The 18,773-nt window shown below is 40.4% G+C and overlaps 2 protein-coding genes across 3 annotated transcripts in view; both read right to left on the bottom strand.

Annotated features, from left to right (window-relative positions):
* LOC112264909 (histone-lysine N-methyltransferase 2B) overlaps positions 1-9,313 on the bottom strand; it is a 72,004-nt gene extending 62,691 nt beyond the window's left edge. The window contains exon 1 of one of the 2 annotated variants that reach the window (XM_024441828.2): positions 8,944-9,313. In XM_024441828.2, coding sequence (XP_024297596.1) covers positions 8,944-9,246 — 303 coding nt within the window. In that variant the 5' untranslated portion in view covers positions 9,247-9,313. The remainder of the gene's footprint in view (positions 1-8,943) is intronic. The other variant, XM_024441829.2, reaches the window with a different exon arrangement.
* A 997-nt stretch (positions 9,314-10,310) lies between these two features.
* LOC112264908 (oocyte zinc finger protein XlCOF28) lies at positions 10,311-18,011 on the bottom strand. The gene is made up of 5 exons (XM_024441827.1): positions 17,927-18,011; positions 16,202-16,324; positions 15,827-15,942; positions 15,425-15,568; positions 10,311-12,055 (listed from the first exon to the last, which is right to left on the bottom strand). The coding sequence occupies exons 2-5, from the start codon at positions 16,314-16,316 to the stop codon at positions 11,345-11,347; spliced, it is 1,086 nt and encodes a 361-aa protein (XP_024297595.1). The 5' UTR covers positions 16,317-16,324; positions 17,927-18,011; the 3' UTR covers positions 10,311-11,344.
* Between the last annotated feature and the right edge of the window lie 762 nt (positions 18,012-18,773).

The raw sequence follows: 18,773 nt of genomic DNA, 5'->3' as shown, positions 1-18,773 counted from the left end.
GCCCAGAATTACATGGCTGTATTCACAAGAGCAGAGCCACAGGACTGAGGAAGAGTCTTGCTCCTGGTTACAAACCTATCATCAACAAACTACACTGGATGACCACAAAATTGCAGACCAAAAGAGCACATGAATATAGGATACATCTTGCTGATATTTCCACTTCTCCAATCAATTTGCTAGTTTCATCTTCTTGAACGTACTTTGTTCATTTCCTTCAACTTTGCCACAATAACAATTGTGTTGATATACACAAATTGTGATGCCAGATTTGTGAGTGAATATAAAATAACATATTGATGTTGATTGAGTTAAAAGTTCCAATAGCTGACTTTAAAATGTGATAAAATCCTCTGTCGTATTTTGGCTCCTCCTATAGGCTATTGTGCTGCAATGATGTTATCCATTTGCACACTAGTTTTTGTACAATAAATTAAAATACCCATCAATTAGGTTGGAAGTTTCTCATCTAGTTCATTACTGAAAATTTACTCACATTAAAATTTGTATGCATGCAAAAGACTACTGATTCAAGGTTCTCCGTCAGACAATTTAGTTTAATATTCAAACTCAACACATTAGTAGGTTTGCACTTCCCTAAGATACAGTACCAAAGGTTATTCTTATTTTACTATTTTCCCCATTGTAGAATAATAGTGAAGACATCAAAACTATGAAATAACACATGGAAACATGTAGTAACCAAAAAAGCTTTTTTTTTTTAAATCTAAATATATATTTGAGATTCTTCAAAGTAGCCACCCTATGCCTTGATGACAGCTTCGCAAACACTTGGAATTCTCTCAACCAGCTTCATGAGGTAGTCACCTGGAATGCATTTCAATTAACAGATGTGTCTTGTTCAAAGTTATTTTGTGGAATTTTTTTCCTTCTTAATGCATTTGAATCAACCAGTTGTGTTGTGACAAGATAGGGGTGGTATACAATAGATAAACCTATTTGGTAAAAGACCAAGTCCATATTATGGCAACAGCAGCTCAAATAAGCAAAGAGAAACAATAGTCTATCATTACTTTACGACATGAAGGTCAATCAATCCGGAAAATGTCAACAACTTTGAAAGTTTCTTCAAGTGCAGTTGCAAAAACCATGAAGCACTATAATGAAACCGGCTCTCATGAAGACCGCCACAAGAAAGGAAGACCCAGAGTTACCTCTGCTGCATAGGATAAGTTCATTAGCATTCACTGCACCTCAGAAACGCAGCCCAAATAAATGCTTCACAGAGTTCAAGTAACAGACACGTCTCAATATCAACTGCGTGAATGAGGCCCTCATTGTCAAATTGCTGCAAAGAAACCACTACTAAAGGACACCAATAATAATAAGAGACTTGCTTGGGCAAAGAAACAAGAGCAATGGAGATTAGACTTGTGGAAATCTGTCCTATGGTCCGATGAGTCCAAAATTGAGATTTTTGGTTTTAACCCCCGTGTCTTTGTGAGACGCAGAGAAGGTGAACGGATGATCTCCGCATGTGTGGTTCCCACCATGAAGCATGGAGGGGGGAGGTGTGATGGTGCTTTGCTGGTGACACTGTCAGTGATTTATTTAGAATCCAAGGCACACTTAACCAGCATGGCTACCGCAGCATTCTGCAGCAATACACCATCCCACCTGGTTTACGCTTAGTAGGACTATCATTTGTTTTTTACCGGACAATGACCCAACACACCTCCAGGCTTTGTAAGGGCTATTTGACCAAGGAGGAAAGTGATGGAGCGCTGCATCAGATGACCTGGCCTCCACGGTCATCCGACCTCAACCCAATTGAGATAGTTTGGGATGAGTTGGATCGCACAGTGAAGGGAAAGCAGCCAACAAGTGCTCAGCAAAAGTGGGAACTCCTTCAAGACTTTCGGATAAGCATTCCTGGTGAAGCTGGTTGAGAGAATGCCAAGAGTGTGCAAAGCTGTCAAGGCAAAGGGTGGCTACTTTGAATTTTCAAATATAAAATATTTTGATTTCTTTAAAACTTTTTTGGTTACTACATGATTCCATGTGTTATTTCATTGTTTTTGTGTCTTCACTATTATTCTGCAATGTAGAAAATAGTAAAAAAGGTGAGTTTCCTCTAACTATACCTCTGAATCAGTGAATAGCCTACATAACATTTCCTGAACATAAATATAGTCAGCATTCAGCAATCAATCGAACATGTGAATTGCTATATTTACAATGTAACAAATATCAATTAATCCAGGCAGGCCATTTTAAAGTAAAAGATCTCACTGAAGCTTGACTAAAAATAATTCACATTTAAGAAGAAGTTGCAACATATCTAACACAAATCAATTAATGTAGGCAAACATTTACCAACCAGTATATAAACTTCACTGAGAGTGCACAGGTGCGTTTTGGCATATTTTATACACACATCTATGTTCACATTCTGCTAATGGTAAATCTCATTCAGTGTAGAGGTCGACCGATTAATCGGAATGGACGATTTCAAGTTTTCATAACAATCGGTAATCAGCATTTTGGGACACCGATCACAGACGATTACATTGCAATCCACAAGAAGACTGTGTGACAGGCTGACTACCTGATATACAAGGGCAGCAAGAAGCCAAGGTAAGGTGCTAGCTAGCATTAAACGTATCTTATAAAAAAACAATCAATCTTAACATTACCACCAGTTAACTACACATGGTTGATGATATTACTAGTTAATCCAGCTTGTCCTGCGTTGCATATAATTGATGCGGTGCCGGGTGATTTAACAAGCGCGTTCGCGAAAAAAGCACTATCGTTGCAGTAATGTGAACCTAACCATAAACATCAACGCCTTTCTTAAAATCAATACACAAGTATATCTTTTTTAAACCTGCATATTTAGTTCATATTGCCTGCTAACATGAATTTCTTTTAACTAGGGAAATTGTGTCACTTCTCTTGCGTTCTGTGCAACAGAGTCAGGGTATATGCAGCAGTTTGGGCCGCCTGGATCGTTGCGAACTTTGTGAAGACTTTCTAACAAAAACAGCAACCTTCGCCAAACGGGGGATGATTTGACAAAAGAGCATTTGGAAGAAAAGCACAATCGTTGCACGAATGTACCTAACCATAAACGTACCTAACCATAAACATCAATGCCTTTCTTAAAATCAATACACAGAAATATATTTATTTAAACCTGCATATTTAGTTCAAAGAAATTCATGTTAGCAGGCAATATTAAACTAGGGAAATTGTGTCACTTCTCTTGCGTTCATTACAGGCAGAGTCAGGGTATATGCAACAGTTTGGGCCGCCTGGCTCGTTGCAAATTAATTTGCCAGAATTCTACGTAATTATGACATAACATTGAAGGTTGTGCAATGTAACAGCAATATTTAGACTTATGGATGCCATCCGTTAGATAAAATACGGAACGGTTCCGTATTTCACTGAAAAAATAAACGTTTTGTTTTCGAAATGATAGTTTACAGATTTGAACATATTAATGACCTAAGGCTCGTATTTCTGTGTGTTATTATATTATAATTAAGTCTATGATTTGATAGAGCAGTCTGACTGAGCGGTGGTAGGCAGCAGCAGGCTCGTAAGCATTCATTCAAACAGGACTTTCCTGCTCTTCGCAATGCTTGAAGCACAGCCATGTTCATGACTTCATGCCTATCAACTCCCGAGATTAGGCTGGCAATACTAAATTACCTATAAGAACATCCAATAGTCAAAGGTCTATGAAATACAAATGGTATAGAGAGAAAGTCCTATAAGAACTACACCCTATTGAAGACTCATGTTAAAAGGAACCACCAGCTTTCATATGTTCTCATGTTCTGAGCAAGGAACTGAAACGTTAGCTTCCTTACATAGCACATATTGGACTTTTACTTTCTTCTCCAACACTTTGTTTTTGCATTATTTAAACCAAATTGAACATGTTTCATTATTTATTTGAGACTAAATTGATTTTATTGATGTATTACATTAAGTTAAAATAAAAGTGTTCATTCAGTATTGTTGTAATTGTAATTATTATATATACATAAAAATTGTCCGATTAATCTGTATCGGCTTTTTTTGGTCCTCCGATAATCGGTATCGGCGTTGAAAAATCATAAATCGGTCAACCTCTAATTCAGGGGTGGCAGGTAGCCTAGCGGGTAAGAGCATTGCACCAATAACCGAAAGGTTGCTGGTTCGAATTTCAGAGCTGGCTAAGTGAAATATGTCGACTTAACCCTAATTGCTCCTTTAAGTCGCTCTGGATAAGAGAGTCTGCTAAATGACTAAAATGTAAATTAATCAGAATGAATAAATCCCTGTCAGAGAAACCATGCCACTGCTGTACTGCACACCGGAAAGGCTCAGTGTTCCCATTTTGAACCATTTCACGTGTCTGAAGTAACAAATTTGGCCTTCCCGGCGGGCCTAGAGAACAAATCAAGTGCACAATAGGCCTAACGCTGGCCAATCGGATGGCTTAGACTACCATGTCTGCAGTAACATAGCAGCCGTAAAAGAAAGCTAGCACAAAGTTGATACTGTGAGATTTCAAAACTTTTAAAACCATGAACCGAGAGACTGTCAATGAACACAGAAAAGAGCTGCTGTTTTTATGAGTTTAAGTTCTTACTTAGCACTGTCAACCCTTTTATATGCTATTAAAATGTGCATTCTTCCTACTTCCACTGCAACCAATACTGCAGCTGTAATGAATGAGTAGGAAAGTGTATTGATAGGCTTGCATCATTATTAGCGTCTTAGGTCTTTTTTTTTTTATATGTAGAAATATATAACTTTCTCTGTTCATAGGAGTAGCAACATGAATTTCTGTATGAGGAAGAAATAATGCGGTGCGACTCAAGTGTGCCATCAGCTGGAAGACAGTGTCCCTTTTCGGTCAGTGGAGGAAAGGGAGAGTAGCGGGACATTGAAAGGTGAACCTTAGCGGAGGGAGAGAGCAGGAGGAGACTGAGACTGACCATCAGATGAAGGCACCATCAGCCCAGTAAAATATTCAAATGAATGCTCACTCAGCTGTTCACAAGTAATACAACACAAGTATTACAACAACTGATCTACTACCGGTTTGCCTCCCATTCGCCATTCAGGTGTATAGGCCAGTTGTTCCAAACCATGGGTACTAGGACCCCTAGGGGTACTTGGCCTATCCACAGGGGGGACGTGAGAAGACTCATGAGACCATAGGCCTACTGGTAAAATGCACAAGGGGTACTTCAGGGGTACTCCGGGCAGAGCGAAATTCAGTTGGTGGTACAATACCCGAAAAGGGTTGGGAACCACCCGTATAGGCTATAGCCTGCCTACCATTGACTATCAGTCACCCACCACTTTGCAATGTGAACTTGAGGTAGTATAACTCTTTAAAACCTGAACGTTTTACTTTAATTCAAATAATGAAGCCTATTTTACCTTGCTTCAAAGTTGCCTTGCGAAAATCCATCCGTAGAAACGTGGAGGCAATAATTTTATGAAGACTTCCTCATGCAATTAACCAACATTTCTCTCCTATTCTATTTTCATATCAACTTTCTTTCATTGTCCAGGAATCCACAGGCAAAATCCTAGTCATAGGAGCAACACATCATAATTGTTGCTATTAGATTCACCATCTTTCTACGTTCTAAAGGAGATTTTTATCTCTGTCACAACTGTTCGCATTAGGTTTAGAATGGTGTTCTCCGCTAATTGCATTTTGGCAAATGACGTTTTATTAGCCACTTCATTACAGGAGTTGCATGTTCAATAATAGACTATAGCCTTTTGAACTGTAGGATGATAAGTTTACTATTGTTGCATGTTTCCATTAAGCTCTTCCTGAAAAAGTTCCAGTCCTTGTATGCATGCACAGTATTCAGTGTGGAAGTGGCAAAGTGAGAGGTTTCACTTTCGCAAAAATATGTCCAAAATAAGACCAATATGTTAATATGGGCTTATTTTGGGTCTAAACTTGTCGCTTGCCTTCCCGCATTGGGCTGACTCCAATTGTTAGGACGGAAACATAAGCATCTCGCCATTATATACAGATCTTGAATAGTATTTTCTGTTGGACACTTCATTTTACTGTTTGGAAACAATTTAACTGTTTGTTGACAGGTAAATGAGGGTCAGTTAGTCGGCAGCAAAATTTGCCAAAATGTGCATCCCTAATTGGGCCTATAGCCTACTGCACAAACTTAATTTCTATAGTACTGTTTATAATACGTTATAATTGCATAGGCGTACGTTTTTTAAGTAATGTAAAAAATAAAAAAAGTATTCCGATCGGTAGATCTTGGCTTGCATTTTGACTCAAAGTGATCTTCACTCAGAAATGGTTGGTGACCACGGGTCTCAATAGACTAGTTCTAAATTCCTTGCAGAATTGGGCATGTCAAGCAGATATTAGCTTAGTTGTGAGAATGGCATGGGCGCCAATTTGATTGACGATACGATGACAAGCTCACAAAAAAAAAGAGAACTGTCAATACTATAGCCTGACTATAAGCACGACACTTACCACTTTGCAATGTGAGCTTGAGCCAGTATCATTTTTTTAATCCTAAATGTTTTACTTGACTTCGACCCACTCCAATTCGCATAACCCACGCACCTTCAGATCCACAGATGATGCAATCTCTATTGCACTCCACACTGTCATTTCACACCTGGACAAAAGGAACACCTATGTGAGAATGCTATTCATTGACTACAGCTCAGCCTTCAACACCATAGTGCTCTCAAAGCTCATCACTAAGCTAAGGACCCTGGGACTAAACACCTCCCTCTGCAACTGGATCCTGGACTTCCTGACGGGCCGCCCCAAGGTGGTAAGGGTAGGTAACAACACATCCGCCACGTTCACCAACAAACTAACATGGTCCAAGCACACCAAGACAGTTGTGAAGATAGCACGACAAAACCTATTGCCCCTCAAGAGACTGAAAATATTTAGCATGGGTCCTCAGATCCTAAAAAGGTTTTACAGCTGCACCATTGAGAGCACCCCTGACTGGTTGCATCATTGCCTGGCATGGCAACAGCTCGGCCTCCGACCGCAAGACACTACAGAGGGTAGTGCGTAAGGCCCAGTACATCACCGGGGCCAAGACTCCTGCCATCCAGGACCTCTATACCAGGTGGTGTCAGAGGAAGGCCCTAAAAAAAATTAAAGACTCCAGCCACTCTAGTCATAGACTGTTCTCTCTGCTATCGCACGGCAAGCGGTACCGGAGCACCAGGTCTAGGTCCAAGAGGCTTCTAAACAACTTCTACCCCCAAGCCATAACAGTCCTGAACAGCTAATAAAATGGCTACCCAGACTATTTGCATTGCCGCCCCCCCCAACCCAACCCCATACGGCTGCTACTCTCTGTTATTATCTATGCATAGCCACTTTAATCACTCCACCTACATGTACATATTTACCTCAACACCAGTGTCCCCGCACTTTGACACAAACTCTGTACCGGTATCCCCTGTATATTGCCCCGCTATTGTTATTTACTGCTGCTCTTTAATTGTTTGTTATTCTATCTCTTGCTTTTTTAGAGATTTCCTTAAAACTGCATTGTTGGTTAAGGGCTTGTAAGTAAGCATTTCACTGAAAGGTGAAATGTACACCTGCTGTAGACCTTACATGTGACAAATAACATTTGACTTGATTTGAATAATGAGGCCCGTTTTACCTTGCTTCAAAGTTGCCTTGCAAAAATACATCAGCAGAAACGTGGAGGCATTTTATGAAGACTTCTTCATGCAATTAACCAGCATTTCTCTCCTGTTCTATTTTCATATCAACTCTTTCATTGTCCAGAAATCCAAAGGCACAATCCTAGTCATATTAGCAACACATCATAATGGTTCCTATTAGATTCACAAACCTCATTTCTAGAGTAATGCTTTTAATACGTTAATGTTGCATAGGCTTACGTTTTTTAAGTCATGTAAAAAATGTATTCTGATTGGTAGATCTTGGCTTGCATTTTGACTCAAAAGTGATCTTCACTCAGAAATGGTTGGTGACCACTGGTCTCAGTAGACTAGTTCTACATTGCTTGCCGAATGGGGCATGTCACGCAGCAATTAGCCTAGTTGTTGTGAGCATGGCATGAGCGCCAATTCGATTGAGAATGCGAAGACAAGCTCACATTAAAGATAACTGTCAATACTAGTAGGCTATGGTGTGAGAAGTTAAGTTAAATATAAGCTAGAACAAACTGCTCGTAGTTTAAATGACACACGGGCCAAGCTTTTGGTGTAGCCAACTTAAAGCATGCAGTGGAATGTCTCAAAATCGTTTCTGTTCCACAGGCCAGACATCTTTCACGAACGATGGGGGCTGTCGGGAGTGGACCAAATGACAGATCTGACTGATCTGGCATAATCTGACTGAACATGGGCTACGTCGATACCAAAGATGTTATGTGTTGATACTACGTAGAGTGATGGTGGATGTGTGAAAATGTGACTGTTGCAAAAGTTGCTAACTAGATAGCATCACTTGCTAAATACATTGTTTTAGTATAGTTAGTTAAATTGGCAGAAAAACTTGTATCCAGACATAGTAATGTTGGCTACCGCCAATTTCACCGCCTAAAATCAGAGATTATCAAAGATCCTGGTAACGTTAATGTCAGTCTAAGAGGCTGTCAGGAGATGTTTTCACTGTTAGCTACTAACGTGTACTTTTCTCCGAGTACAGTGGATTGGTACAGTAACTAGCAAACATCTGAACCACAATCTGGATTTATAAAGAGGCGTTGAATACGGCTAGAACGTCACCTGTAAACCCAGATTCTGGTTCAGCAAGAATTCAAGTTTGAACAATTGTATAGCTGGATACCTACTGTAGCCAGGTAACGAACGTTGTCAGACACTTGATTCTCAATATAATCTATATTACACCGCGAAGGCTGTGGAACATACACGTGTTAATTGGGTCTGTTGCACGGCTTGGAAACTCACCTCTCCACTCCCGCTTGAGTAGAAACCCGCGTCTCTCTGGCGCCTATGTTTATCAGCAATCCCGAGTAAACGCAGCAGTGACGGGTCCTCGCTCAACGTTAGTCCAATGTTGATGGGCCTCCGGCCTCCAGTGACTATCCCTCCACTTTCCGAGCCCAACCTTCCCCGCTGCGGACGTTTCTCCGATCGTAGACGAATACGAGATGTCCATGGCCGGCCCGGGAAACGGGCCCGGGCTACGGCCGGCGTGCTGGAACAAGCGCCATTAGCGGGAGATGATAATCCCCCTCCCGCTGCCGCCATTATTCACTACTATAACAACAACGGTGGTGGTGCGCTGTGTCTGTAGCGCTTCTGGTGAAACAAGATGGAAAGGCGCGAGATAGGAAGGAAATACCGTTGCATCATGGGAAAACGAGTTTGTTGCGTTTCAGAATTCTCCGCATTCTTTTTGAGTGTTTATGAATGTGGAGTACATATACATTTTGTTTTATTCGTGTTTTATATTTCCATTAAGTAAAAAAGTATTAAAAGGAAATAAAATAACATAAACATACATGTATAGTAAAATACATTATTATTCAGTATTCAGTCCACTTGCAGTAAATGTTCGCAACTTTTAACCTTTTTATTCCTTCTGCCCACTTGTTCCTCTCCTTTTTACCATAATATGTATATATTGTTGTGCAGGTAACCACACAGATTCTTATTTGTAATGAGGATCTTAAGTGTTGATCACAGCAATATAAAATACCCCTCAAAATCGATGTCATTCCATCTCTCTCTGCATTCCTTCTCCATGATACTCATTTACATTTGGCTCAACACCTGCCAGTATTTTTATATGGTGACTCTCAGAGCATCCATCTCCTTCAACAGCACCACCCTTATATATCCTGTTTCTACTGCTTCTCGACCAATCCCTCGTAAACCTATCTACTCTTTTCCTCCTCCACAGCACCATCCCTCTTTCCTGTTTCTCTGCTGCTCTTCTCCAGAATGGTTTTGACCTGGACCCATCCCTCCTTAGCTCATCTCCTTTTCTCCCCCACTCCTCTTAGCCAGGTTAATCTCTAGCTCACTCCTTAGCTGGTTCCAGGTGTTATTCTCCTCTTTCCCATTCTCAACTACAAGCAGTTGCCTTATTTTAGGCTTCTTTTTTTTTAACCTTCATTCACCCTTGATCTTTTCCTTTTTCTGCCTTTTGATTCCCTCCTCATTCTCCATCCTCACTAGCTCCTTCTGCCACAGCCACAATAAATGGAAAAGACAGGCACCATACAATCTTACTCAGTACTCATCTTTTCCATTAATTTCAGGTTCACACACTAGTTTCCCATAACCTCAAATTCACATAAATTACAGACTGCAATTTAAAAATCACTCCTTACTCTTTAATTATGGATGAAAAAAGTACAAGATCATATCACAACAACGACATCCTTCACAGAACCATATATTCTCCGGACCAATATATATATACATTTACATGATCAGAAGATGCCTTGACAGGAACGTAAACTAAATGATGAGTGGAATGTTGAAGGCGGTAGGTTGCCCAGCGATTAAGAGCGATGGGCCAGTAACTGAAAGGTCGAATCCCGAGCTGACAAATCTGTTGATGTGCCCTTGAGCAAAGAACTTAACCCTAATTGCTCCTGTAAGTTGCTCTGGATAAGCGCATCTGCTAAATGACTAAAATGCAAACCATAAAACCCATTGATTTCCTACTAAAATCAATATGATAAGTTACTAAATCTGCTCACATTTGAGGTAATATGGAAATAGATTCCTACCCTGGAAGGGAGCTGGCAGTTGAAATTCACGATCATGTACACATCATTAGAGGTTTCTAAAAGCATTTCAAAATAATCCGTGGGAGCAACCAGGAACAAGCTAATGATCCAACCGAGTGCTTATCCATAATGGTATGTCACATACTCCAAACACCCATCTTGAACATAAAAAACCCACCCACATCAATGCCTGTTTTAACCAAATTATGTTTTCCAAACCCTTAAAAGCTGCAGCATGTAACTTTTTAGGTAACCCGACCAAATCCACATAGAAATATGAGTTATAGAAAGCAAGCAACTCATCGAAAGCAAGTCTAAGAAGCAGTAGATATGTTCTATGTGCGCTATTTCTATGACTCCATTAAGTTTCATTTTGTGGCTTTTACTTTTGGGTTTGTACACCAGTTTCAAACAGCTGACAATATATTTCACAGTGGTTTAAATGGTAGAATGATTATCTATGCTATACATTGCTTGTTTTGTCACAAACTAAAATTAGGCAAACTATTAGAATTTTAGCAACCAGAAAATGGTAAGCAATTTCTGCATAATGCACCTATAACCATTACATAAATTGTCCATGATGACATTCCCCTTTCCCCAGATTATCTATTTTCTTTGTCTGTTGCCTCTTCTCCCTCAGTGTGGGTCTTCTGGTGTGCCTTTAGGTTGCTCTCCCGGCCAAAGGTCTTGCCGCAGGTGGGGCAGTTGTGTTGGCCGTAGCCGTGAGCCATGGCCATGTGGGCTTTGAGCTGCTCCGGTCGAATATAGCTCTCTTCACACTCAGAGCAGGGGTGAGTCTTGAGAGGTGGCCGCCTGTGCTTCTCCTTCTTGTGGGCCCGGAGAAGGGCAACAGAGGAGAACATGAGGTCACACTCAGCTACAGGACAGGGAATTTGGAGCTCCTCCTTATGGGGTAGACCTGGTCGTTTCCCTCCTTTTGCCACAAGCTCCTCTCCCCCATCGTCAGCTTTCCCACTCTTCTCTCCATTAGCTGCCTCTCGCTCAGCAGACTTTGGCTCAGCCACAGACACTTTCTTGGGAGGGCGTCCGCGTTTTTTGTCTGGGACTTTTGCGTCGCAATGCCGATGACCCACAAAGTTCTCCTGGTGCAGCACAAGCTCCACCTCCATCTCAAACCTGCGGCCGCACTTGCCACAACGATGAGTCTTGGTGTCATCATCCTCCTCTTCCATCAGCTGGGGGTGCTGGGTGAGGCAGTGGGTGTGTAACTGGTTTGGGCCACGCAATACCATGCCACAGTTCTTGCACGCACACTGACGCTCCTTGCACAGCTGTCGCCGGTGGACTGTCAACTGTGAGTGACATCAAGAGACAAAAAATTACAAAGAGGTTCAGGCAGGGTTTCCGTTATGAACATGTAGCGCCAGACATTCGCCTGGCAGCATTTTAATTTACCCGACATTTAAAAAAGGTACCGGACCCATATGCATTGGTTGGGTAATATGATTAGGGCTTCCACCTACGATTCTTAGAATGACAGAAAACACATTTAGTTTATGGTAATTCATCTTAACAGAACATGCAACGGGGTGCCTCATTCTTACCGAACTCCCATGAGCAATCTGAAGATATTAGAATACATAGACGGCGCATCCATAAGGCTCGGGGAAGCTGAGCTTTACCAAAAGTTAATTGAATTTCCAAAATGATACATCCTAATTAGCATACTGGCTATACAGAAATACATTCAATGATTCAAAATAGGCTACTACACCAGAAAGCATGATTTTGCCATAGAGGATCATTAACTTATTTAAAAATCAAAAGCTGTTGATTGTTTAAAATGACATAGCCTACAGTCGGAAGGGCCCGCAATTTGGGTGATTGACAAGTTGAGACTGTCAGTGAAAAGCATAGAGACCCAGCCAGGCATACCATAATATTTAAAAATACAATTGCAGAAAAACTGTTTGGAAAACAAATGGCTATTGCTGTAAAGAGAAGACAATTAAAAGTCTCCAATCTGTCTTTTAGTTATGAAAATGTTAAACTTAATTAAGCAAAGAGTAGCCTATCTTATTGGCACCAGCAAAGAATATTGGCCATGTCCTCAGTAAGTGTCCATATTTACTGTCTTTATCATTGGGTTAGTGCAACTTCTTGTTTAATACAATAATTTCTCCTTCAGGTTAGATGGATGTCAAATTGTATTTGTGTCTCTCCTTTTCATAGGCCTAATATATGACTTGGACAATGTTGTTTTTATTGATCTGTTTGTTAGTGTCAGCAGAGAAGGTTACCCTGTAATTTGTGTCATATTAAAGAAGATTCTGCTCATGTCTCCAGTCATATAAAGGGTCACAATCACAGTATTTTCAGTATAGAGTTATTAGCAGCAATATTTTTGTGGTCTCAAGCCAGTGAGTTTAACAACATTCTTCATCAATAATATTGTCAAAATTGTATTCTTGAAAATGGTGGGAATGTTGTTCTCCTGTCATAAAATTGCTACATTTACTATCAATACAGAATTAAAAATAGTTTTCCAGATTCTATATTGGCGATTCTTTTTCGCAAAGCAAATATTCGGTCGTGGCAGACTACCTGGTTCAATTTGGGTCCCGAGGCAAAACCAGCTGAGAACCACTGGCCTATAGTCTAGGCCTACTCTAAACAATGATTGAGTTATACTTCTAGACAAAAAATATGACTATGAAAACTAGGAATAGTAGGCCATGGCTATCTTACAAGTATTTACAATATACCAATTAAACACTGGAGTGATAGATGTGCAGAAGATGAATGTGCCTTATAGAGATACTGGGGTGCAAAGGAGCAAGATAAATAAATACAGTATGGGGATGAGGTAATTGGACGGGCTATTTACAGATGGGCTATGCCCATCATGCGACAGAGATGAAAATATCTGTTCGAAATTTAGAAAGAGAGAAGATCTAAATACGCAACAACTAGCATGAGTAGCTAATATGAATAGGATTGTGACTTTGGATACTGAACAATGAAAGAACGTTTATTTGAAAACCAGTAGAACATGAGAGAAAAAGGCTACAATGTGGAGGACTATAAAATAATTGTCCGCACGTTTTATTGGATTTTGGCTTGGCTACATTGAAGCAAGGTAAGACATGCCTCATAATATGTAGTAAAATGTTCAGGTTTCACACAATTAAGTATATCTTTTTAAAATGCATACTGCCTCCAGCCCATTGCAAAGTGGTGTGTGGTGCACTGAAGCCTAACTAGGTGTCTATGCACTTGAATGGTGAATGAGAAGCATGCTTCAATTACCATTTGAGAAATAAAATAAATACATGTTTAATCGTGGCCATTGTTTTTGTTGTTGGATTTTTTTTACCTTTAGAATTGTTGCACAATGATTGGGCATATTAAAGCACGTTTCAATCCAACAGCAACAAAGTTGTTTGAGCTCTCACACTACATCAACTGGTATTTCAATCAATGAATAGGCTAAAATGCATCATTTAGCAATGGATTTATTTATTTTTTCGGACAATTGACCGGGAAATTTACTTATCTGCTTTTTTTTTTACGCAGCCAAAAGTTGGCTATTACTGGCTAACAGAAATCCTGGGCTCAGGCCACCTTGAGGAAACAAACATGGAGACAGAGGCACCAATGGACAACAGAAGGTAGATGCACTACAGAGATTTACTTGACCTTCTATAAATGGTATTTCCATGCTTGGTTTTTAAATGTGATACGCAACTCCGGAATGTATGATGTCCGTTATTGTAGTTTACTCCATTTGCTACTTGAGTTGCCTTTCTCCCACTCCTCCTGCTGCATGCCGCTTCACACACCTAGCCCCGCCCAATCACTCAATGAGAGAGCAGTTGCTCCACCATGGAGTCATGAGTACTTTCTTGCTGTTCACTCTGACGCCTGCATGGTCAGATAGATGCAAAAATATGTTGGTGAGAACAATGGTGCTTTCCACAAGCGTTCTATAATTACACTATTGGTTTGTGTGTGTGTATCTTACTTTCTGCAAACTACTGTCTGGTAGTTTGTCTTAGCAAGTTGTAAATAAATCACTAGCCGCTAATGTTAATCGCTAGTTAGCTGGCTAAATGTACTAAGAGTCAGAGCAAACGTAACTAGCTAATATAGCCTAGTTAGTACCAGTGCTGGTGTATGCCAAGATATGTTGTTTTTCCAACAGTATCTTTTAAATCAGATAGGAATTATATTGGTGAAGCATGAATATGTTAGCTAGCTAACTACATGAGGTAAGAAAACCTGTAATGTACCATCTAATTAGGGTCCCATGGAAAAACTAAGCAACACTTTAGTCCCTACCCTGTCAATAATAACTCCCCGACTTATTCATTTGTTGCCATGTCAAACTATGTATTCAAGGTGGTGCTCACTATACTCATTATATTTCCATGATTCCAACAGTTCACCAATTAACTAGGCCTAGATTTTTTGCCAATATCATGCAACCCTGCGTGGCAATGCGTAAATGATAACAAAAGTGCAGGAAATGCAGAATTTGATAAATTATTTTGGTTTGAAATTGCATTCAAAAAAATCAGATTGGATAAAGCCCCATTGAAATTACTTAAATTACGCAAGATTTTAGTTCTGGGTTAAATGAGATTACTGGGGCACTTACACTTAACTAAAAGTCATTACAGACTAAAACTTTACACCTTCCATTGAAAGACCACTCTCACCTGAGAGAAAGTCCGGAAGCTTCCCTGGCAGTGGGTGCAGCAGAAGGGCTTGTCTTCCAGGCTGTGTGACGCCTGGTGCTGCGTCAGCTCCTCAGAGGAGGAGAAGGTACGATCGCACACATAACAGGTGAACAGCGTATCTGTCTGCAGAATAACATAAAACAGCAAATAATTAACAGTGTCTTAGTTATGCTGTGCATATAGGCCTACAGCATTTTGCTGTGTGCTTTGCAGCTACGGGGTGAAGTTTCCCCTAGGTACATCGTACAGTTGTAGAATCAGCTCCCCCTACCCCCAAAATCTTAAACTTAATCACTACTGAGGAAAACGCTAAACTCACCCAAAACCAGCATCTAGGGGCAACTTCACCCTACTCTTGCATTTATTTTCTCCGTTCCATACCTGCTGGAGCGACTGCTTGTATTCCTCACGATGGCTCTTCCTCATGTGTCTCTCCTTGGACTTGGCATTACAGAATGTAATGAAGCACTGAAAGCACTGTACGCTGTCATGCTGATCTGCAATAAGAGGAGATTTACTTATTTAATCTTTATTAACTAGGCAAGTCAGTTAAGAACAAATTATTATTTACAATGACGGCCTAGGAACAGTGGGTTAACTGCCTTGATTTTTACCTTGTCAGCTCGGGGATTCGATCTAGCAACCTTACCAATTACTGGCCCAACGCTCTAACCACTAGGCTACCTGCCGCACCAATACTGCACCTGAAATTCATACATATGAACAACGATCTGAAATAATAAAATGAGTGCTTACAGGGTTGGAGAGCAGGGACAGTCTGTGGTTTGATGATGGATGCTGTGGTACTGGTCATCACCTCTTCCCCCAGAACAACCTGCTCTATATCCAACATAACGTTATCGAACTCCATTTTGACACCTGAATCCACCCAGCAAAACAAAAAAGTTTAGCTGTAACCAAAATATAGGAATCATATACGGGAATACATTCATATCTGCAGCCTGGTCTTATTTTACTCTTACATGCTTACCACACTGGCCACGTCACGTGCGCGAGCGTTGCAAAATACATTTACACATACATGTTATTCAATCATTTGTATTTATGGATCCCCATTAGCTGCTGCAGCTACTCTTCCAAGGTTCCAGCTAAATTAAGGCAGTTTATACAATTTTAAAAACATTACAATACATTAACAGATTTCACAACACACTGTGTGCCCAGGCCCCTACTTCACCACTACCACAGATCTGCAGTACAAAATCCATGTGTACGTGTGTATGTTATTGTGTGTGTGAATGCATGTGTCTGTGCCCATGTTTGTGTTGCTTCACAGTCCCTGCTGTTCCATAAGGTGTATTTTTATCTGGTCATTTTAATCAAATTTTACTGCATCAGTTACTTGATGTGGGATATAATTCCATGTAGTCATGGATCTGTGTAGTACTGTGCACCTCCCATAGTCTGTTCTGGACTTGCAGACTGTGAAAAGACCTATTGTAGCATGGGTGTCAGAGCTGTACGCCAGTAGTTCAAACAGACAGCTCTGTGCATTCAACCTCCTCCACTTTGAGCCAGGAGAGATTGACATTAATAGTAGCTCTCTGTGTACATCCAACTGTTCTGAGCCAAATGCAATTTTCCTTAGTCCCTTTTTGTGGCACCTGATAACATGACTGAACAATAGTCCAGGTGCGACAAAACCTGCCTTGTTGATTGCACCTACACTGCTCACGCGCATCTGTGTAGCCAGGCGCTAAAACAGAACTTGGTTCTATTGTGACGCGTAAAGCGTTGCAAGTCCCGCCTCTCCCATCTCCTCATTGGTGTTAAGGATCACATACCCACGTGGGTGATTGAACGACGAACTGAGGTCCACACAGTCCAGTGTGTTCGTAAATTCAATCTGGAGTGCGCTCTGGCCGTTCATAAATTCATCAAGTATTCTGCGCTATGGCACTCAGACTTTATAGCCAGAGTTAATTTACGAACCCACCCGTAATGTTAATTGGAAACTAATAGCTAGCAAATTAACCTTTGGGTATTTGTTTCAATAACTACCCAGCTATAACTAATTTAATAAAAATGCGCCGTGGCTCAAATTATTGGGGAACTTAATTATGATTTAGCGTGCTAGCTGGGAAGGCTGGCGGGCTTTGCCATCGCGGAATTATGAGGGCAAGAGAGGTACAACAAATCAGATATTCAGTTACCTAACAAACATTCACTATATGTTTTACAGAACAGTAAAGAAAAGGGCAATGACAACTAACCAGAAACTCGGTATATAACAAGCAAAGTAGCTAAAACTTTAGTCAAGCAATTGCAGACAAAACAAACGCGAGGGGGGAAAAAATAAGATAGCAGACATTTTCCGAGACCATGCTAAAATAGTATGATAATGTTGTCTTAGGTGTTCATGAAAGTGTTTTTTTAAATCATTTGGGTATGAACATGAAAAGCCGAGGTAAAAATAAATGTACAAATGTATACTTATAACGAGCTACAACCGTTGCTTACCTTTGAAAGTATCCAACGATGCACTGCTGTTAAGTACTTCCAGGTCACGAATTTTTGGAATCCTTCAGAATAAAAGTGCTGTCCTCTATACGTTGTAAAATAATAATTAGGGCAATGAAGGAACTATCGAACGATTTTATACTAGTTAATAAACACATAATAATTACAAGTATTTCTATAAGATATGTCATTCATTTTTATTTATTTTTCATATTGGACATACATATTGAGTATGGTGCAATAAATTATAGGAGTACACAAACAAAAAATATTGTTGACCATTTAGCTGATTAGCCTTTAAGGGCAGCAGAATGAGTAGCGATGCTCCTTGGGTTGTATACTGTGGATTTGGAAACTAGAGGTGCTCCTGATTAAAATGGACACCCCTTTTACTGCGACACGATGTACAGGGAAGGGGCGCAACTTTGGTTTTAGAAGGGTGGGGGCATAACATCTATATATATATTTTTTTTCATCCAGTCGGATAAACACTCCAAATAGCCTACTGGACCACTCGGAGGCGTCCGCATGGTCCTAAAGCACATATTTGCCTTGTTTTGCATCACATTCCAATGATAAAAATAGGGAGACAAAAATGCAATTTCAGAATGTGAAGGGGGACATGTCCCCCCCCCCATCACCAGTGAAAGTTGCACCCCTGTGGTACGGTGCAGAATGTATGTCCAATATCAAAAACTGACTGGATTTAAGCTGAAAGGCCAGTCTTTAGTTAAGGGCAGCAGAAAGAGCGGTGATGCTCCTTGAGTTGTAAACTTTGGATTTGGAAAATAGAGGTGCTCCTGAGTAGAATAGACCCCCATCTTACTGCAACACAATGTACAGGAAA

The sequence above is a fragment of the Oncorhynchus tshawytscha genome, linkage group LG13 (assembly GCF_018296145.1).
Source record: "Oncorhynchus tshawytscha isolate Ot180627B linkage group LG13, Otsh_v2.0, whole genome shotgun sequence".
NCBI lineage: Eukaryota > Metazoa > Chordata > Actinopteri > Salmoniformes > Salmonidae > Oncorhynchus > Oncorhynchus tshawytscha.
The sequence above is the reverse complement of the archived record's forward strand: the minus strand, read 5'-3'. Positions and strand labels throughout refer to the sequence as shown.

Excerpts from the sequence above, each read along its gene's own strand:
- LOC112264908 (XM_024441827.1), bottom strand. The coding sequence starts at position 16,316 with ATGGAGTTCGATAACGTTATGTTGGATATAGAGCAGGTTGTTCTGGGG. Across the intron at positions 15,943-16,201 it reads TGTCCCTGCTCTCCAACCCT|ATCAGCATGACAGCGTACAG; the intron begins GTAAGCACTCAT and ends CTCTTATTGCAG. Across the intron at positions 12,056-15,424 it reads GCTTCCGGACTTTCTCTCAG|TTGACAGTCCACCGGCGACA; the intron begins GTGAGAGTGGTC and ends TGTCACTCACAG.